This window comes from Helicoverpa armigera, chromosome 6, assembly GCF_030705265.1.
Source record: "Helicoverpa armigera isolate CAAS_96S chromosome 6, ASM3070526v1, whole genome shotgun sequence".
NCBI lineage: Eukaryota > Metazoa > Arthropoda > Insecta > Lepidoptera > Noctuidae > Helicoverpa > Helicoverpa armigera.
In genome coordinates, this window is record NC_087125.1 from 8,616,472 (window position 1) to 8,635,161 (window position 18,690).

The 18,690-nt window shown below is 33.8% G+C and overlaps 5 protein-coding genes across 5 annotated transcripts; 2 read left to right on the plus strand and 3 right to left on the minus strand.

The window, feature by feature from the left end:
* Positions 1-180: 180 nt before the first annotated feature.
* On the plus strand, positions 181-6,251 carry LOC110379407 (dolichyldiphosphatase 1). The gene is made up of 5 exons (XM_049852480.2): positions 181-459; positions 537-637; positions 940-1,118; positions 1,409-1,636; positions 1,860-6,251. Exons 1-5 carry the CDS (start codon positions 363-365, stop codon positions 1,990-1,992), a joined length of 738 nt encoding a protein of 245 aa, XP_049708437.1. The 5' UTR covers positions 181-362; the 3' UTR covers positions 1,993-6,251.
* On the minus strand, positions 5,683-7,559 carry LOC110379409 (uncharacterized). Its single transcript, XM_064035251.1, has 4 exons — positions 7,357-7,559; positions 7,071-7,271; positions 6,152-6,221; positions 5,683-6,022 (listed from the first exon to the last, which is right to left on the minus strand). Exons 2-4 carry the CDS (start codon positions 7,245-7,247, stop codon positions 5,862-5,864), a joined length of 408 nt encoding a protein of 135 aa, XP_063891321.1. The 5' UTR covers positions 7,248-7,271; positions 7,357-7,559; the 3' UTR covers positions 5,683-5,861.
* Positions 7,560-8,009: 450 nt separating this feature from the next.
* LOC135116535 (protein Dr1) lies at positions 8,010-9,093 on the minus strand. Its single transcript, XM_064035249.1, has 3 exons — positions 8,705-9,093; positions 8,455-8,618; positions 8,010-8,307 (listed from the first exon to the last, which is right to left on the minus strand). Exons 1-3 carry the CDS (start codon positions 8,943-8,945, stop codon positions 8,158-8,160), a joined length of 555 nt encoding a protein of 184 aa, XP_063891319.1. The 5' UTR covers positions 8,946-9,093; the 3' UTR covers positions 8,010-8,157.
* Positions 9,094-9,504: 411 nt separating this feature from the next.
* LOC110379413 (coiled-coil domain-containing protein 25) lies at positions 9,505-10,629 on the plus strand. The gene is made up of 4 exons (XM_021339084.3): positions 9,505-9,702; positions 9,811-9,902; positions 9,982-10,128; positions 10,280-10,629. The coding sequence occupies exons 1-4, from the start codon at positions 9,630-9,632 to the stop codon at positions 10,589-10,591; spliced, it is 624 nt and encodes a 207-aa protein (XP_021194759.1). The 5' UTR covers positions 9,505-9,629; the 3' UTR covers positions 10,592-10,629.
* Positions 10,630-10,835: 206 nt separating this feature from the next.
* Positions 10,836-14,401, minus strand: LOC110379412 (queuine tRNA-ribosyltransferase catalytic subunit). Its single transcript, XM_021339083.3, has 6 exons — positions 13,530-14,401; positions 13,147-13,444; positions 12,832-13,075; positions 11,805-11,973; positions 11,502-11,696; positions 10,836-11,048 (listed from the first exon to the last, which is right to left on the minus strand). The coding sequence occupies exons 1-6, from the start codon at positions 13,659-13,661 to the stop codon at positions 10,851-10,853; spliced, it is 1,236 nt and encodes a 411-aa protein (XP_021194758.3). The 5' UTR covers positions 13,662-14,401; the 3' UTR covers positions 10,836-10,850.
* Positions 14,402-18,690: the final 4,289 nt, after the last annotated feature.

The window sequence follows — 18,690 nt, forward strand, 5'->3', positions numbered from 1 at the left end:
GATTACTGGTATAGGTAACTATACCAGTAATATAGCACTAGCTAATATAGCAATAGCACATTTGCGGTGCAAATTGTTAATGCTTGTTGTAGCTTGGAATCCAGTAGAAACCAGCCCCTGAATATTCTTGGCATATTCACATTGGCAACACACGGTGACTGTCATCGGTTTGATTGATTGTTCCGAGTTCCGAGTGCGAGATACTTGTCAAAAAACTTGTTTCGTGTCGTGCTATGCTATCGGCCGTGTTGTGGTTAAACTGAGTTTGTATCCCAGAATTTAATATTTATCTTTAGTATATTATAAAACTGGTGTTGGCAATAGCATGATACTTTTGTAGGGTTCTAGCAAATGAAGCGAAAATGGAGGAAGAGGCCATATCTATGAGTGATGTTTTGCATAATAACGGTGATATCGAATGGCAACCACTAGCTCTTACTTTAGTAGAATACCCAAAGGGTAAGTGAATAAGATTGATTCTGTATCTTATAGCTATTATATGCACTACTTTTGATAACACATTTCTATGTTTGCAGGAGACTGGCTTGGAAAGTTCTTCGCACTTATTAGCCTGTCCCCATTTGGTATTGGTGCTGGGTTTGTTGCCCTTATTTTGTTTCGTCGTGATCTTCACACTGTAAGTAGTGTAGTTGTATTAATTCAAAATGTTTACTTTCATGCCTTGACTCCTGTCTAATATCCTGACTGGGGTTATTGTCTCAATTTATTTATTTATCAAATATCTACTAGGTTTTGTATGCCAAGTGATATGTATTTTGATTTTAATTATTTTTTAACTCTATTCAAGATTTTATGGTTTCAACAAGTAATGAGTTACCCGACTTCCCCCTAAGCAAAATATTACATAGAACATTAGCAGCAAATAAACAGTAAGTGGTACTTAAAAATGCATAATTACCCATACATTAATTTTTTCAGATAACTTTTTTTACTGGCACATTGGTGAATGAGGTGTTGAATATAATATTGAAACACATAGTATGTGAAGCCAGACCTTTGTCAAGAGGCCATCTATACAATGAATATGGAATGCCATCATCACATGCTCAATTTATTTGGTTCTTTAGTATTTATGTTCTATATTTTGTATTAATCAGGTGAGTTAAACTTTTTTATAAATTAAAAGGCAAGATAGGCTTTAGATGTAAAAATAACCCTGCAATGGGATACCTAAAATAATAGCAGATTGAAAATGCAAACTGCAAATCTAATCTTCCTGTTTGATGAGTTTAAATAAGTACTCTGCAAGCCATATTTCTAAAAGCCATATTCAACATAAATCTTATATGATCAAATAATGTTGCATATATACTTTAATTGCCTATGAATTGTTACATACCTTTTGTTTTATACCCAAGGCTGACCTAAAAAATGTTTTAATTTTCAGATTACACCATATAAATAATAATAGTATAATATCAGCATTATGGAGGGTGATTATAGTTGGCGGCTGTATGTTCCTAGCGTTGCTAGTAAGCATTGCTAGGGTATACTTACACTATCACACTACATCCCAAGTTGTAGTCGGTGGAATAGTTGGATTTATTTTTGCAACGCTATGGTTTGCAATAGTTCACAGAGTTTTCACACCACTGTTTCCACAGCTAGTATCATTGTAAGTATATTTTTTATATAATCATCAAAATATAGTATAACAGCACTCATTTAAGCTGCTTTTAAATTTGTTTTTTAATTAATATTATTATATTCATACAAAATTACTTCAAAGTATAAGTGTTGTCTCGGTATTAAGACTTTTTTATTGTAACTAAGTTATTGTTGCCCTGAAATAAAATTATTATTGGTACATAATAAAATATGTTATTATTATTTTTCAGAAAACTATGTGAAATGTTGATGATAAGAGATACAACGCTGATACCCAATGTACTCTGGTTCGAGTACACGACGTCGCGGCAGGAGGCGCGAGCGCGCGGCCGCAAGATGGCAGCTCTGAAGCCGACGCAATGACGGTGCGCGTGCGCGCGCGGCTCGGGCGCCGCCGTGCGGCCGCGCGCGTGACGCCTGGCGGCCGCCGCGGCGCTCGCGCTGCTCGGTGGCGTGCTCCTCACTAAATCTGATCCTGCTCGCTCCCTCCTCCCTTAACTATGGACGTCTTCATTTCATGCATAACATCTCAGTCGGCAGAAAAATCGTTCCCAAGAGGAATTTGGTGAATACTAGCTTACATAATACAGTTATTTAATAATGTTGTAATCTTAATGATGCAATAATAATTGATTTTAATGTTATATAATAGTGTAATAGATAATGTGTAGGGTTATTTCTGTTGATTTTAATTTGAGGTGTATTGTACATTTTGGAATCTGTAGTATTGACGTAAAATTACATGGGATACTTCTACATGATTGTGCTTGTGGTAGTGTTGATGTGTCAGAACTAGTGTAGTCTTTATTTTATGGTTCTTCTTAAGATTTTGGTTTGATCCATTAGCTGTCTACTACACTCTCCTTATCAGACAAAATGTTACCTACTTATGGCAGCTTAAAACTGACTAGAATTCCAAGTTCAGTCACATCAACAATAACATGTTTAGACATACATTGAGCCAAGTGTTGTTACATTAAAAGTAATCAGTTATAGCAAAATATAAAAAATGATTACATTAGGAAGAGTATTAAATAATGATACAAAAACCTTCTCACGGTTTCACACGGTTGTGTTAAAATGTAGGTATATTTGTATAATCACTAAAAATCTAGTAAAGATAAGCCTTTCAATACTTATTAAATTTGTATTTTTGAATAATGTAATAATCATGCTTCTAAAGATACAAAATACTAATCAGATAGTAATCAACAAATTTTCATTAGTGCCTACATAGACCATGGACTCGCGAGATTAACATAGTACAATGGATATAAACACTTTTGTACTGAGTTGACCTTTATGAATGTTGTAAGTTACTTAATTTACTTATGGGTGAACTTCGCCCTGAAAATATATTGATTATAGATTTTTAAGAATATAATCGAAAGAAATCATAGAACCAAAGAAAGCCACGCTAGCTTGGTAATACAAGTGACAGATTTCCAGATCAAACACAGTAAATTATATACAAAATATATAGGCTTTAGCCAATATTCTATTAAGCATTCAATCCATAGCACTTTGTTGAATTGGCTGAAATTACTCGATTTTTTATATCTAAATGTTTGTGGGTAAATTAAATATTATGTATATTGCCTAAAATATTTCTATATTATATAACATAAATAATATAATTATTATGAACAAGTTTGAATTTCAATATTATAATTGTATAAACAAATTGAAACTAGAGACAACCTGCAAAGGAATCCACAGGCATATTTAATAATTTAAATTGCTGCTGATCTATTTAAATAAAGTTGTAATTTTATAGGGATTTCTATAAAGCATACAAAAAAACTGACTATAAAGAATGATTAATGACGCTACTTTTGTTGAGATTAACACTAAATGAATATATCTTATAGAATAATAATAAACTACAAATTTTATGATTTTTGATAGTTGGTAGGTAATTATTATTACCTAAAAATTAGTAAACAGATGAGGCCCTAGCCAGAATCATTTTTTAAAATATGTATTTGTTCTTTGTATAATTAATTGTATCGCGTTAATGGATGTATATTATAGAATCGACTTAGGTACACCTTGTTTACAATAAAAAGTTATACATGATAACTAGTCTACCATCCTAAACCACAAATGAAATTAATATTGCCTTAACAAAATACGCTTAAATAAATAAGTATAATGTTGCAGTGAACAGTGCCTGCTTGTATGCGCAAACATAAACCAATACTGCTCAATACAAACTGGTATTTATGTCATTAACTCATTATAGTTTTTAAGATGTTAATACAGTACAGAGCTTTCTTGAAATACATAGTAGCAAGTGGTTTGTGGGTGGCATTATGAGTCCTCACTCATAGGCAATTAATTTCTCGTGACAAAATAGACATTTTATAGATTTATTGTATTTTTGTAATGCAGTAGTGATTTATAATGTCGTAGTCATGATTAGAGCCTTTGGAATTTTGAATGTAGCAGTGATAGTATAATAGATACTTATCGACAGCAAGTGCGGTATCTGTGTATCATGTATCTGACTGAGGCTAGGATGCGAACGCTGAGCGGCATGGCAACATCACGAATACGATAGGTGTCCCTCACATTTTTTTTATTGTGTTTCAGATTATTTCTTTAAGTTTATCTAAATAATTATTTTAATATCTACACTGATGAGATGAACTTCGAAACTAGTATGTGGGAAAGTTATTTTTATTTTAATTGATTTTGCATTTTATTTTTGAAGAGGCTAATGTCAGTATTAGCAGGTTTAACAAAACTCTTGATACAATCTCATTTTGATGCGGAAACCATACCCATTAAAATATTTTTGATGTTTCATATCTGCCAGAGTTATCGATGCCACATTATTTTATGTGATGTCGTCAGTGTCGCTTGAACGTGTCGTATCCCTAGATAAAGCGCCCAAGAGTTACAGTATAAGTGGAACGAAAATAGCTTTTTTAATATAGCGTGCATAGACGGTAACTTTATTCTAAATTATTAAATAGCAATAGATTTTATAGCCTTATATACATAATACCAATATATTATGACTTTGTACAAACAACTAACTTAATCGTCATTTAACCGTATCGCTATATCCAACTCGACATCACATTTAAGGACTCCTTTTTCTAGTACAATGGCAAGTGGACAAAAAGTAATTATTGTAATTCTTCATATATTATTAAATTATCTTTAAAATTACACTTATTATGTAAATGACATTGTTAAACAAAACTAACAAATATATAAATTATTTAAACAGGGCCTGATTACGTGAAAGCTTTCGTGGTGACGTGGTTATATGTTTGAATTTTATAATCATTCTAGGGTATGTCTCGAAAAGAATCGTTAAAGATTATATTATTCTAAAACAATAAAATGTAAATAGGAATGAAACTACCAGGATCAGTATGTATAGATATCTATGTATGTATAGTATATTCTTAATAAATGTGTTTTGCTCATGTGTTCGTAGTGATAAGGATTAATTTTCTTTAATTATTGTACATGTTACTGATTTTTAAATATCTATCTATAATCTGATATGCAGCTACACATTTGCGATATAAAATTTTGAATGTTTGACAGTAATCTCCTTATTTTTGTGATGTGATTGAAAACCCAGAATTGAAGTTGTTTGTTATTGCAGTCTTTTTCTAGCATGCGGTTTCTGATTGTGTACTTATTATTACAAAGACTCACTGAAATGTGGTAAGGAACTTGAACCAGATTTATAATGCTAAAGGGTGTCTTTGTATATCTGTACTTAGTAAACCATAATAAATATGCGTGTATACTATTTATAGGATGAAAACGCACTTTTCAGAATAAATAGAACCTTGTTTTGTTTACATAATAAATACACATAATAATATTTTCAGTTCTCAATGTTCATAAACTGAAAGCGCGACACAACGTGGCCTTAACATTTCTGTGATGCAGATTTACCTACCATTTAAATGTATAAACTTCACTTAACTTGCGAATTTATGCTGAAGTGTGTTTTCATCACAATAAATGATTATTTAAACAACTTTATGTAACCTGAAATTTATTTTTAAATGAAACAATGTCTAGTTATAGATTTGTATAATGATATATAGTTTCACAATATTGTTTTTTATATAAATCGTTGTATGATATTATTTTTCTTGCTTTACTTTTTATTACAATCTTCATTTCTGCAAAAGGACGATGGTGTAAATCCAAGTATTATTCTAGGTAATGGTGAAAGCTATACAACATAATTATTCTTACTTGATGAGGTACCTGCCGTTTATTACATCATGTGAGCTATATTCTTCTGGGGTTGATTGATTTGTGCTTCCAACGTGTTTCCTTTTCTTCTTAATTTTATTTTCATTCCATTCGACGTCAGCGATTTCACAGTCTGCTTCATAATCGCTTGATATACCTTTTTAAATAGTTATTTTGTAATAACAAACTTTGCAAATATTGTTATGTAAAGAGAAAGACGTAAAAATTGAGTGAATATTTTTTATTGTTTGTTGATATTACAGGTAAAATTGTTAAAATTACTTACAGTTGCTAAGTAGTCCAGAGTTTACAGAACAATATGAATTGCTGTTTTCAGTCAAACTTTCCATCCATTGCTGTAAACAACAATACATTATAGAATATAATTGGTATTTTTATTTCACTGTATCCTAGAATGACATCGAGAAGTATTCCTCCGCGGGTGTGGGTTTGATACCCGCTGGAAAAGTTTTCATGCTTTTTTATCACATAAATACAATAAATAGTAAAATGTGCATTTTATGATATTTTTAGAATTTATTCCGACTAGGTACCTATGTAATGTTCGTACCAGACTGCATCAGCTTTAAGTCCACGTTACCTCAACAAGCTTTTTTGCATCAGTTGTTCATGTCTAAAATACTTACACGATTATAAAGTACACCAAACTTTATAAAAATTTAAGTTAGGTTCATGCCTGACCTAGAATCGAACCCAGGTTCGCTCAACGGTTTGCCATCCATTACCTATTTACCGGTGGTTGTCTAGTAGCTGCATAGTGTGCTCGATTTCCGGGTCGGGCCAAATTGCTTTGTTCATAAAACAGCCTAGACTGGAAGTTCGTCATTGTAACACTCGTGCATTGGAGAGCACGTTAATGTCAGTGCTGCACCGGATTTTTCTCCGGTCGTATCGGATTTGCCGTTCCAGCGAGCTATGCTTGTGCTTTCTAATATTTGTACTGTGCGCAGCTGGCTGATCTCCTTAAGAGAGAACAGCTGCCGACAGTCTGACTGGACGCCATCAACATTTGTAACACGAATGGGATATGGCACAATGGTATACTTACATAAAATTACTACCTAATAAATTATTGCTGTTCTTCCGATAAACAGATGATACCACGGTCGGTGGATCGGAAACTAATTTAAAACTTTTTATATAGGAAGAGCATATCTACGTATCCACTGCCGCGCGTTAGTTACCTTATCAGGCGGAATCAAGCGGTCCGCTTTTTTCATAAAGGTAAAATTGGCTTTTTGACCAAGATCAACTAAATGCCTTGTTACTTCAGTCGTTGACATAGCTTTGGTGAGCATGCCCTGTAGGGTTTTAGGATCTTTGTCTAGTAATCCAGGAAACATTATAGCTAGTGGTTTCATTTGAGGCCCATCTTCACATTCTACCTAAAAATAACCAGTCATTACGAAACAAGTTAAATCTGAGATATCCTTTATAATCCTAGATTAATAAGGATTTGAAACTATTTACAAGCTGTAGCACTTCTTCCTCATCAGATACATTTGTAGAGGACCTTGCGGTGTCCGACTGAGACGTCTGCAATATATCTACCCATTCTGAGTCTTTTGCCAACAATGCACATAAAGGTTGGGGTTGATGTTTTACAGTTTCAATTTGTCTATTTCTTGGTGTCTGTAATTTAAAAGTAGTGTATTTAAACAATAGAATCTCTCCTTAACTTCATATTTCAGAAAAAATAAAAGATTTGCTAAACCAAACTATTACATAAACTCAGTTTTGTATTTGTGGACAAAGAGGTGATTTATATCAATGATCCTCCAGCTCCATCCTGCCTAAATGGAATCTGCTGATTTCACACAGAGCCTTACCATGCACCTTATATGGGGTGTAATACCTTACAATCTTAAAATTCATATAAAAGTAATGTAACATAGTCATGGTTATACTTACAGAAGTTCCTGGATTTGTGGTTGCAGAAGTATTTTGTTTAGGTCTTTTGTATTTCTTATTATAATCACCATAGAATAATCACTGCTCATTTTGTTGATACCATATTGTTAAATGTAAATTGGCTGTTTATAAACAAGCTGTAACTTATCTGACATAACAACAATCACAGGCATATCACAGGTTAGAAAGTGATTGGCAAGTAAAGAGTATAGTTTTGTTGGTGGATACATTTATTATCTGTATAATTACAACTTTAATACATGAAGGTAGGTCAATAGTTTTAATTGTTACTTAAATATCCATCATGTTATTGTTTTATTACCTTGTATGGAAAACTAATAAAAAACATGTGTTTTACACCTAAGAGTAATCATCATCCTCCTCGTCGTCAATTCTAGGTCCTGGGGGAGGTGGGACGTACGGCTGTGGCACTCCTTCAGCTCCCACTAGTCCCTGTTGCTGTAACAACAACCACTGTTGTTGTTCTTGTTTTGCTTGTTCTTCTCTTGCCTGGAAATAAGGAATACATCATAATCTACTTCAAGAAGTAAGGTATAACTCTAATTTTGATAGTCAATATTGAAATTGAACAGACTGGGGCTCTAGGCAGCAAAAACTTCTTGTAACCAAATGGTACCAAATTATTTGAATCCTTACCTTAGCAAAAAGTTCTTGTTGCTGTCTTAATAGTTCCTCCTCTGGTATTCCAAGATTTTCAAGTCGAGTGCTTTGCCTTCTTCTCTTAGCAGCTACAGCTTTACAATCTTTCAAAACAGCCTCTGCTTCAAGGGTATAGTCACTAAAACCTAATCTGTCCAGGGCTGCAAGAAATTAATATAAGGCAATTACAATTATTCCGTCACCTTTTTCAGCTTTGACTGACTACAAAAGTAATTTACTAAATTACCTGTCAGGACATGCTCCGCATTTATGGTTTTCTTATTGCTTTGATTGCAAACTTCGTTGGCCTCTGAACTCAGCAAATGTATGAACTCCGTACAGCAGTTCAAAATAAGTTCTCGTGACTCAAAAGCTACTCGCACGGAAGGGACCAATTCCTTTATCATTTTATTGATGCTTGCCCTAGGGAGAGTCAATTCGTCTTCCTCCGAAGGTGGTGGACATAGTTCTCTTTCTGGACTTCCCATTTTAAGCGTTGTTTTGATTTAATTAGTTAAACACTAAATACAATCGAAAACTGTAACGAAATCGCTAATGAATACTTATTTTTCGCCACTACACCATTGATATTGTTTGTGAAATAAACACGAAATATAAATAAATGTCATCCGTCATTAGCTGTCATCAGTGTCATCCATAGTTTTTATTTTATCTGCTCTTAGGGCAGGCTAAAGTCTTTCGACCATACTGCCTAGTCTTTCGTATTTTTGTCATCCAAGCGTTTGTCTACAGATTATACAGATAGTTCACGCATGTGGCGTTCGCGTTCCAGTGAGTTGTTTTTAAACCGAAATAATATTAAACCACACTGTTGGTAGCTACATACACTATCACCGGTTGACATACTTGGCTACATTGTAACCGGGTACGGGAAGCGAATGAAAAACCACGAGGAACAGCGAGAACCGTATAACTTATTTAAAACTGGCTATGGCAAAAGAGATTACGTGTTCGCCCAGTCCAGTAAGTTTAAAGATTCTTGATAATGAGCCATAAAAAAGTTGTAATGTCATTTTCACCTTATGTCAACGTCGGAAATACGACAGATGAGTTCTGACAGATTTTTCAGGTTCGGCAGTAGTGGAATCATATTTTGTTAATTTTACAGGATTGCACCATTATACACAAACAATCAAAGGAAATTTGCAAACATGGTGTTTTATTTCACTAGTAACGTAGTATCTCCAGCTGTTACTCTTTTCATGGGTGCCGACAAACATGAAAGTAAGCATACATATCAGTATCATAACTTAAACTGCTATTAGCTCACCGAAGTATAGTTCCAAGCTCCTCAGAATTATATGAACGCATACTTCTACCTGTTGCTTCCAGATGAAGACCTTATAAAGTGGGGTTGGCCTGAAGACGTGTGGTTTCATGTAGATAAAGTGTCATCAGCCCACGTATACCTTCGACTGGCTCCCGTAAGAATATTATTGAGTAAATAATTTATTTTGGTAGATATTTTCCTCATTATTACCAGAAATAATATTTATCTTTTAGGGACAAACTATAGATGATATACCTAACTCAGTTTTGGATGATGCGTGTCAGTTGGTCAAAGCAAATTCAATTATGGGTAATAAAATGAATGATATTGATATTGTGTACACAATGTGGTCAAATTTGAAGAAAACAGCTGGCATGGAGGTGAGCAAATAACTTTTTTGACTTGATTGTAAGTTATTTAAATAAGAGTTATGGGAACAGCTATAGTTTCAGTGGTTTTTTCATCAATAAAGGTGCAACTAATGTTTTGTATATTAAGAACACTGATTAATGCATTTTATTCTTATTTCAGGCTGGCCAAGTAGCATTTCACAAAGATAAAGATGTCAGAAAAGTGAGAGTGGCCAAAAGATCTAATGAGATAGTTAATCGACTGAACAAAACAAAGAAAGAATCATTCCCAGATTTAAGAATAGAAAGAGAAACTAGGGACAGATTAGAAAGAGAAGATAAGAAGAAACTTTTAAGAGAAAAGAAAGATAAGGAAAAGGAAGAAGAAAAAAGAAAGAAGGAGGAGGCAGAGTTAAGAAGTTACTCCACTTTAATGAAACCAGAAAACATGTCTACTAATTATGATGGGAATGACTCTGATGACTTTATGTAAAACTGCAATAATATAAACATTTACAATACTTTTTAAAACAGAGGACTTTTATTTATATTCTTTTTGGGTATCATTTGTTTTAGTTCCATGAGCCACATGGTTGGGCCTCAGAATATTAAGCTGTTGTTACTTCCAGCTTTTATTTCTGAGATCTTCAAAGAGTAGTTGGTGTCTGAATTTGACAAGACTTATCAAGGTGCAGCTCTGATTGAATAGCTTATCATATTTACCTTTTTTATTTATTCTATATCTAGCAAGACTAACTTAATAATGGAAGGAACAGCTTCAAGGAAACAGTTGAATAGTTTTTAACCAAGTTTATTCCAACGGAACTTAATGATTCAATCACCCATTTTGGGTATTCACAATCTGTGAAATACTCACTAACAAACTTTTGGACAAACTGGGGAAATGTCCCGTTTTCAATATTTTCTCTCATGGTTCTCATTAGGTTCATCTGAAAAGATCATATTATCATTACATCTTACATTGTTGAGTCTGGAGCCGAAGAAGTTAATAATTAAAAACATGACTATGTATTTCAATAACAATGTGTCTGAATACTCTAAAAAGTAATAAGTTGTTCTTTATGATTCCATCCTAAGCAAGTAGCTCTAGGCCTATTTATTTACACACCAGGTCACATAATTATGAATCTGGTCAGCTGTCTATGCTAATATTATAAAGAGGAAACCTTTGTTTGTTTGGTTGTAATGAATAGGCTCAAAAACAACTGGACAGATTTTAAAAATTCTTTCACCATTCGAAAGCTACATTATCCCCAGGTAACATAGGATATATTTTATCCCGGTACGGGCAGTAGTTACCACGGGACGCGGGTGAAACCGCGGGAAAACGGATAGTTATATTTAAAAAATAAGGATTAATAATTAACAGTGAATTTCATTACCTGATAAGCAATATTATGCACTGAGAGAAGGTGACAGGCAACAGTTTCCACTGTCACAATGCTATGTAAGTATGCCCGAGTGTAGTTTTTGCAAGTTGAACATGTGCAATCCTTTTGAATGGGATTTAAATCTGCTTCATATTGTTTTTGTTTCAAATTCAATTGACCATTTGAAACAAGAGCACAGCCAAATCTCTGTAACATAAATGATCTACATTGTACAAAAAAGTAAAAATTCAAATATACATGTTTATAATTTAATGAGAATGGTACATAAAGATGTAATTATTATTTACAACTTACTGCAGTACGGGTAGGAAACACACAGTCAAACATGTCTACTCCAAGAGCAACACAGACTACAAGGTCTATTGCCAGACCAACGCCCATCAGATACCTGGGCCTATTATTGTCAAGTATTCCTGTGCTCAAACTGACCATCGGCCAGAAGTCATCTTTAGCTTCACCTCCACTAAAATGAAATAACAAGTTCAATAAATGATATATCATAAATTAACACTCGATGCCCAGCACCCGGGATTCGAGTTGAACCATAGTTCATTCCTTATGCCCGCAACCTGAATACCGAGTTGTCGCTATGTGTAGCTATAGATGCATGTGCTCATGCCCAGGACCCCAATAGCGAGTCCATAGCTAAGTAAGCTGTAAGGGTTGTCAAAAGTAAATAAATGAAATCGTTTGCCGAAAACTTTTTTTAAAGTTAAAACAAAAGTGCATCTATCGCCTTTTGTGCAATAACGAGATTTATGGTTCTTTATCTCTGGCCCGTAAAATGACAAACAAAGCGCGTCGGCATGTTTTTTGAGATTACGAGTATTTAAACTAAAAACTAGATACTTATTTTCTTTGTTATCCTATGCAGGTGTTAAAACAAAGCACGTCGGCGTTGTATTGATTAAAAAAAAAGCTTACAGAAACATGTAGATAAATCATATTAAGTAAATCTGTTCTAACATAATGTACGTTAAAATTAAAAAAATAGTCTCTTTAACAACATAATAAATTAAATAACAAGACAGGATTTATTTTCTTTTTTCTGATCAAAAATGCACAATAATTATATTCTAGTAAATTATTTTGGGTAGCCCTACGCTCAGTGGGCGGAGCTTAAGTGAACCCGGACGCCGGGTTTTCGGGCATAAGGGTCCCGTTCCGATACAATTGCGCTGTTGGACTCGAATACCGGGTTGTTATGTAATTATGCAAAATATTTTTGGGCATGTGGATAGGAATTGCATAGGTGAGCTGGGCAGCGAAAGTGTTAATAAATGCTAGGAAACAAGTTGTCAATATTTAAAACCTTCTTTACCTTAAACCTCCAATGGCAAATCCATTGACATCCTTAGTCATGTGTTCTTTTGCACTCTGAGATCTTAATTCTGGGTTTAGCAATCCTTGAACTATAGGAAATATGCTTTGTTCTGTAGGCCTCTGATGTGCAGCCAGACAGCGATCTAGCCATCTGCTTGTCCTTTCTGTAGCTTCCTTTATACGGTCATAATCTTGGAATGTTGTCTGAACAACATCGTCTAACTGCATAATGATGTCAGCACCTAAATGTCAATCATTATTTTAATACATTTTATAACCAAATATTGGACACAACTGCATTACAAGAACATACCTATACAATTTTGAATTTCAATAGATTTCTCTGGAGTTAACATGATCTCAGAATCATCGTAGGGTGATCTAAATTTGACACCCTCTTCAGTTATTTCAGCTAATTTGAGAAGTGATACCATTTGAAAACCTCCTGAGTCGGTCAGCAGTGCCCTGTTCCAACCCATGAAGTTATGAAGTCCACCAGCTTTTGTCAGGACTTCTGTTCCTGGCCTATTCCCTAAATGATAGGTATTGCCTAGAATTATTTCGCAATCCAAATTTTCAAGTTGATCAGGTAAAAGTCCTTTCATAGTTCCCTAAAATCATAATCTTGTTTATTAATAAAACTTAACTTTTTGTAAAAAATAACACACAATATTTGTTCATTCAAAGGTTTCCTACCTGCGTTCCAACAGGCATAAATACAGGAGTTTTAACTTCGTAATGAGGCAACTTCATCAACCCAGTGCGAGCTTTGGATACTTTACATTCTGCTTTTACATGAAATGATAGTGCTAGTGATTTTGCACCCATTTTAAGTTTTTTTTTAGTTGGATCCTCCAAAGTGTTCTCAAATTTCGAGAAAATTAGGAACCGATAAGGTAAATAACCAAATATAATAAATAATATAGAGCCACTTAATTCAATACCACAATATATTTAGGTCTAATACATAAATTATTTAGTTTTACAGGGAAAAAATATTAATACATTTGTATCATGTGCGGATACACAACACAACCCACAGAGTACTTTTTATATTATGAAATAGAGGTCCAACTCGACTACCAAACTAAGTAAGACAAGTGGCGCCTTCTGAACGCAGGTTTAAGAAACTATTTGTCAATATATATACATATAGCTACATAAAGCAGTGGTTACTGGGTCTAGGTAGATTTTTGTTTCTTTTTGTTTAATATTTATAAGATGTTTTTCAATAAATAAAACACTGATAACCTTTAATATAATTTATTTTTTTCTTTTAAAACATTTCATGTATAATTTTTTCGCTTTTAGCTTATAGGAATCCGTATCATCATCACACTCTCTCCTATTTATTAATATTTTATTAATATCTTTACAGTAATTGTAAATAAAGAATCTGCAGGATATATTGATTAAAAAGTCTATTAATTTTTCTTTATGAATTTCACATTTTATGAAATCGAATTTCAAATGTATAAATATTAATGTTTTGATGAAATCTTTTAAATATTTTTTTTCCAAACATTTTTTAATTATTGTGTAATTTATATCCTGCAGATTCGAAACACAATTTAGAGAGAGTCGCTGGGACTGCAAAGCCATTTTTATTAGCATACTCTCTATATTTTAAATAATCGTGTTCCTGATCGGACATTAAATTTTTTTTACATTCACTACAACCCTTGAAGACTTTCTTCTTAGCGGTTTTAATAAAATAACCGCTAACATATTGTAGCCCCCCAATTATACGGGGGTCGCTTTTGTCTTCAAGGGCTGTAAATTCAATGTCCGGAATCTCAGAGAGCTCACAATTTATTTGTTCTTTGCAGGCCCCGCTTGTGATGAGAACTTCATGCAAAGCGTGGCAATTATCTGCCTCACAATTTGTCCCTGGGGCATGGACACTAGATAGGCTGTTTATTAAAGGCTGCTAAATGCTGCTTCAAATCCATCTGGAGTAGGGTTTACGTTGCGGCATCCTTGACTCCTTATCGATCCAAAAAATTTTCTATTGGATCCTGATTCAGATGCCGCAACCAAACCGATGTCACTCCGTACTTCGCAGCAATTTTTTAAAAGCAGTTCTATTCCTTCTAGTGTCCATACCCAGTTACTTAAGGTGGGAACATACTCCACATTCGAGGTTTTACATTCACAAATTTCATATTTTTAAAAATATTTTGCCTCCATCCATGTTTTGTGATGTATTGAGTTCGGCGTCGCAGGTCCCAGCAGTGGTTTACTGTGCTTCCTTTTCCCGAAGCTTCCGTTAATGGAGTCAAAAAGTTTGTCAAAAAACAAGATGACGTCCGCTGTATTTTGCGCATCTTGAGAGATTATTCCTTTTCTGCAAAAATAAGAAAAAAAATATTAATAAATATTCCTCACACGTTCTTACAACGCAATCTAGTCCCAAACAAAGCATTGCTTGCTTGTAATTTGGGTACAGCAGACAACCAATAAATGAACTTATATAAATATAAATATTTTATAAATAACATAACATAGTGTACATATGTAGAAACACCCACACACATAAATGTTTGACTTATGCGGGAATCGAACCCGCGACCTCCTGTGGCAGGCAGATACACTGGCTACTATGGCATCTAGTCATCAATAAGAAACTTGTTATTATTAAATCTGAACTGGGAGCAGTTTTTAATTTGTGAAAACTTTTACTATACAATCTTCCGCCCGCGGTTCTACCGCATCCCGTGAAAGCTACTTCGCGCACCCAGATTAAAAGTCACTTTTAGTCTTCCTCAATAAATGAGCTATCTAACGGTGAAAGATTATTTCAAATTAGACCTGATCGACCTTGGTGATTGGATTGGTTCTTCAGATTAGCATGGTTAAGAAAACATACAAACAAAAAAATCTTCAGCTTTATAATATATAAGTATCGATAAAATAATGCAATGTGAAAACATTATGTAATAAAGTTTATTTACCTGCTAGGTAGCCCATATTTGATGCTACAGTTTGGCTGAATAGTTGCGTAGCAAATTTAACTTTCATCCGTGGAATTTTACTGGGAATGCAGTGGGAGTCTGTTAATTTTGGCACCAGTCTTATGCCTTTGTAGCCTGGGTTTTCTTGGTGCAGTGCAGTTATGTGTTCCCACTTTGCCATTAGCATTTTGTTGTCTTTTTTATATAGTAGATTTTCGTTATTAAATTATTTCTTATACATTTCATTAAGTGAGGTGGGTCATACAAGGGAATGATTTCCTGTTTATTTATTAAAATAATATTTCCCTCAGGTTCTTCTGATTTTCTTAACAGAATACCTCTTGTTTCTTGTAACAAGAATTTAATGCAGTTAACATTATTTGTTCCTTGGTCGCACACTGTTGCTACCACATTAAGACCAGCATTTTGTAGTTCTGTGATGACAGCCTTTAATTGTTTTGCCAGTTCTGGTCCCTTTGTGGCAGACTGAGAAAATGTGTATGCAACGGGTTGCTTATAATTTTTTATAAGTCCTCTTATCATAAATACCTGCGCATGATCTGCATACTCAGGCAGTGTCTCTTGCCCATTGGTTACAAACCCACTCACTCTGTCCTTCCTTTCATTGTATGCCACATTCGGTTTTAGTGACATTTCGTCAAAAGAACCACACATAATTTGTGCTCTGGTTTCATTTTAAGTGTGGCTTTTTTTATTTGTGCCATCAAATTTTTATTGATACCAGCATTTATATCTGCCATATTAATTAATTTTATTAAAATTTGGCGTGATGGCAGGATAAAGATTTTCCTCAGGAATCTGTATCCTTTTGGGCTTTGCTTGAGGATAGTCAAAGCTACAATTTTTTCCTCTAATGTGAAACGCCGGCCTTTTTTTTCCTTTTTGTGCTCCCTGAACTGCAGCAAAGTTAAAATTTTTGATGTGCTAGACATTTTGTCTAGAGTTTCTAAAATTGAGGGTTTGTAGTAATATTTTGCAGGGCCTTGATCTTGATTGCCTGCTTTTTAACCTTGCTACGGCATTTGCTGAGTTTCACACCAACTTGCAGCATTTTCTGATACAGAGCACGCTCAGTTTTCGTAACAGCAACCTGTTTTACCGCCTTCTTACTAACACATTTAACTTTGCGATGCACTGAAAAAATAATAAGAATCATATGAATAAAAATTGCAGAATTTAAGAGTACATATGAGTGAGATAGCATCAAAGCTAGTTGTGTGTGAAAGTATCCCATGATTGAAATATGTATTAAATCTATAAATCAGTACCTAGTTAATAAACCATGATAGTGAGTGTAACAAGCAAACTCAGCTTTGAAGTTATTAAGTTTGATTACAATTGTGTTGCTTACCAAGATCTTTCACCACCTCAACATTTTCTTCTTCACTATGAGGCTGTCTATCACTGTGTACAGACTGAGATTCTGAAGTGACAGGATCTGAAAGGTCATTAACATATTTGGTAAGAAATGTGTGCCTATTATATACAAACCAATTAAGCTGATGATCATTACCATCATCATGAATGTAGCAGTTCATATTGAGTAACCATTATTTGAATCATATTGAATTAATTAAAGCCAGCCCACTACTAGACAAAGTTACTTTTTCTTTTATATAGTTTATAATATCAACTAGCGACCCGCCCCGGCTTCGCACGGGATAACAGTATTTCCCAGTATTTAATGTATGTTATTATACATAAAACCTTCCTCTTGAATCACTCTACCTATTACAAAAAACCGCATCAAAATCCGTTGCGTAGTTTTAAAGATTTGAGCGTTCATAGGGACATACAACATGACACATGACAGAAAAAGCGACTTTGTTTTATACTATGTAGTGATAAGGATGTTAACATTTTAGGACTTATGCATATGACATATAAATGTAATTTAACAAACTGTATTTCATCAATCACTCTTGTCTTAAGGGATAGGTTTATAGAGAGGCTAGTTTACTTTAATTGTTTGCAAAATTATAACTCAGGAACAACAAAAATAATTCAATTTAAGATGATTTTAAGGTAAATTAGCACATTTATCGAGAGAGGCTACATTTTATCCGGGCATGAAGGAGTTCCAGGACAGAATATGTGTAAAATAATTGCTGATTAAATGCTTGTATGTAGGATCACTCACCAAGATTCTCTTTCATTTGTACATCTTCAATTGAACCTTGTGAGTGTATATGTAGATGCGCAGGTTCTGTAAATAATAATATTCAGTGATTAGTATATGTTATTATTACATCATTTATTGCTAGTGTCTATCTATCAATTACACTATATGCTGTCCGCATGGGTGCATATTATGCACAAATATGTTGACATTATTGAAAAGAAACAAGTATTAAACAAAACAAAGTAATACAAAAGTAAATTATTTCAGACATGGTAATGGTTTTGTATGCCTAAGTGAGAGTAGTAGAAATCATAATTGACATGTACCTTGAAAACTAGACGTTATGGATACCACATATTATGTTTGGAACATTTGATCTATGATTCATTACCTATTCATTCAGTCAAGAGGGTACCAAAATTGTGTAATGCAGTGCTATTTAAGTATTACAACAAATTAAAATAGCAAAGGATTTTTGGTAAATGTGACATTCAAGTTACTCAATTTCAGCCTAATTTGTAGGAATAAATGATCTTTGAAATAACTTCACTCAAAAATGGCTGGACCGATTTGGTTGAAATTTGGTATGTAGATAGGTGATACCCTGGATTAAGACATAGGCCACTTTTATCAATACACCATGCGGACGAAGCCGCAAGTGGAAGCTAGTACATACGTAATGTAAATGTATGTATGTATGTATAAAATGAATTGCTTGTTTATATGTATATGATAAAATATACCTTTTGATGTAGACGGT

Coding starts and splice junctions, on each gene's coding strand:
- LOC110379413 (XM_021339084.3), top strand. CDS start 9,630: ATGGTGTTTTATTTCACTAGTAACGTAGTATCTCCAGCTGTTACTCTT. Junction 9,703..9,810: donor GGGTGCCGACAAACATGAAA/GTAAGCATACAT, acceptor TGTTGCTTCCAG/ATGAAGACCTTATAAAGTGG. Junction 9,903..9,981: donor TATACCTTCGACTGGCTCCC/GTAAGAATATTA, acceptor TTTATCTTTTAG/GGACAAACTATAGATGATAT.
- LOC110379412 (XM_021339083.3), bottom strand. CDS start 13,661: ATGGGTGCAAAATCACTAGCACTATCATTTCATGTAAAAGCAGAATGT. Junction 13,076..13,146: donor TGAAATTCAAAATTGTATAG/GTATGTTCTTGT, acceptor ATTGACATTTAG/GTGCTGACATCATTATGCAG. Junction 11,974..12,831: donor TTTGCCATTGGAGGTTTAAG/GTAAAGAAGGTT, acceptor ATTTCATTTTAG/TGGAGGTGAAGCTAAAGATG.
- LOC110379407 (XM_049852480.2), top strand. CDS start 363: ATGGAGGAAGAGGCCATATCTATGAGTGATGTTTTGCATAATAACGGT. Junction 460..536: donor TTTAGTAGAATACCCAAAGG/GTAAGTGAATAA, acceptor CTATGTTTGCAG/GAGACTGGCTTGGAAAGTTC. Junction 638..939: donor TTCGTCGTGATCTTCACACT/GTAAGTAGTGTA, acceptor TAATTTTTTCAG/ATAACTTTTTTTACTGGCAC.
- LOC110379409 (XM_064035251.1), bottom strand. CDS start 7,247: ATGAAACCACTAGCTATAATGTTTCCTGGATTACTAGACAAAGATCCT. Junction 6,222..7,070: donor GCTTGATTCCGCCTGATAAG/GTAACTAACGCG, acceptor TGTTGTTTACAG/CAATGGATGGAAAGTTTGAC. Junction 6,023..6,151: donor CTCTGGACTACTTAGCAACT/GTAAGTAATTTT, acceptor CTATTTAAAAAG/GTATATCAAGCGATTATGAA.
- LOC135116535 (XM_064035249.1), bottom strand. CDS start 8,945: ATGGGAAGTCCAGAAAGAGAACTATGTCCACCACCTTCGGAGGAAGAC. Junction 8,619..8,704: donor TGCGGAGCATGTCCTGACAG/GTAATTTAGTAA, acceptor AATTTCTTGCAG/CCCTGGACAGATTAGGTTTT. Junction 8,308..8,454: donor AACAAGAACTTTTTGCTAAG/GTAAGGATTCAA, acceptor CCTTATTTCCAG/GCAAGAGAAGAACAAGCAAA.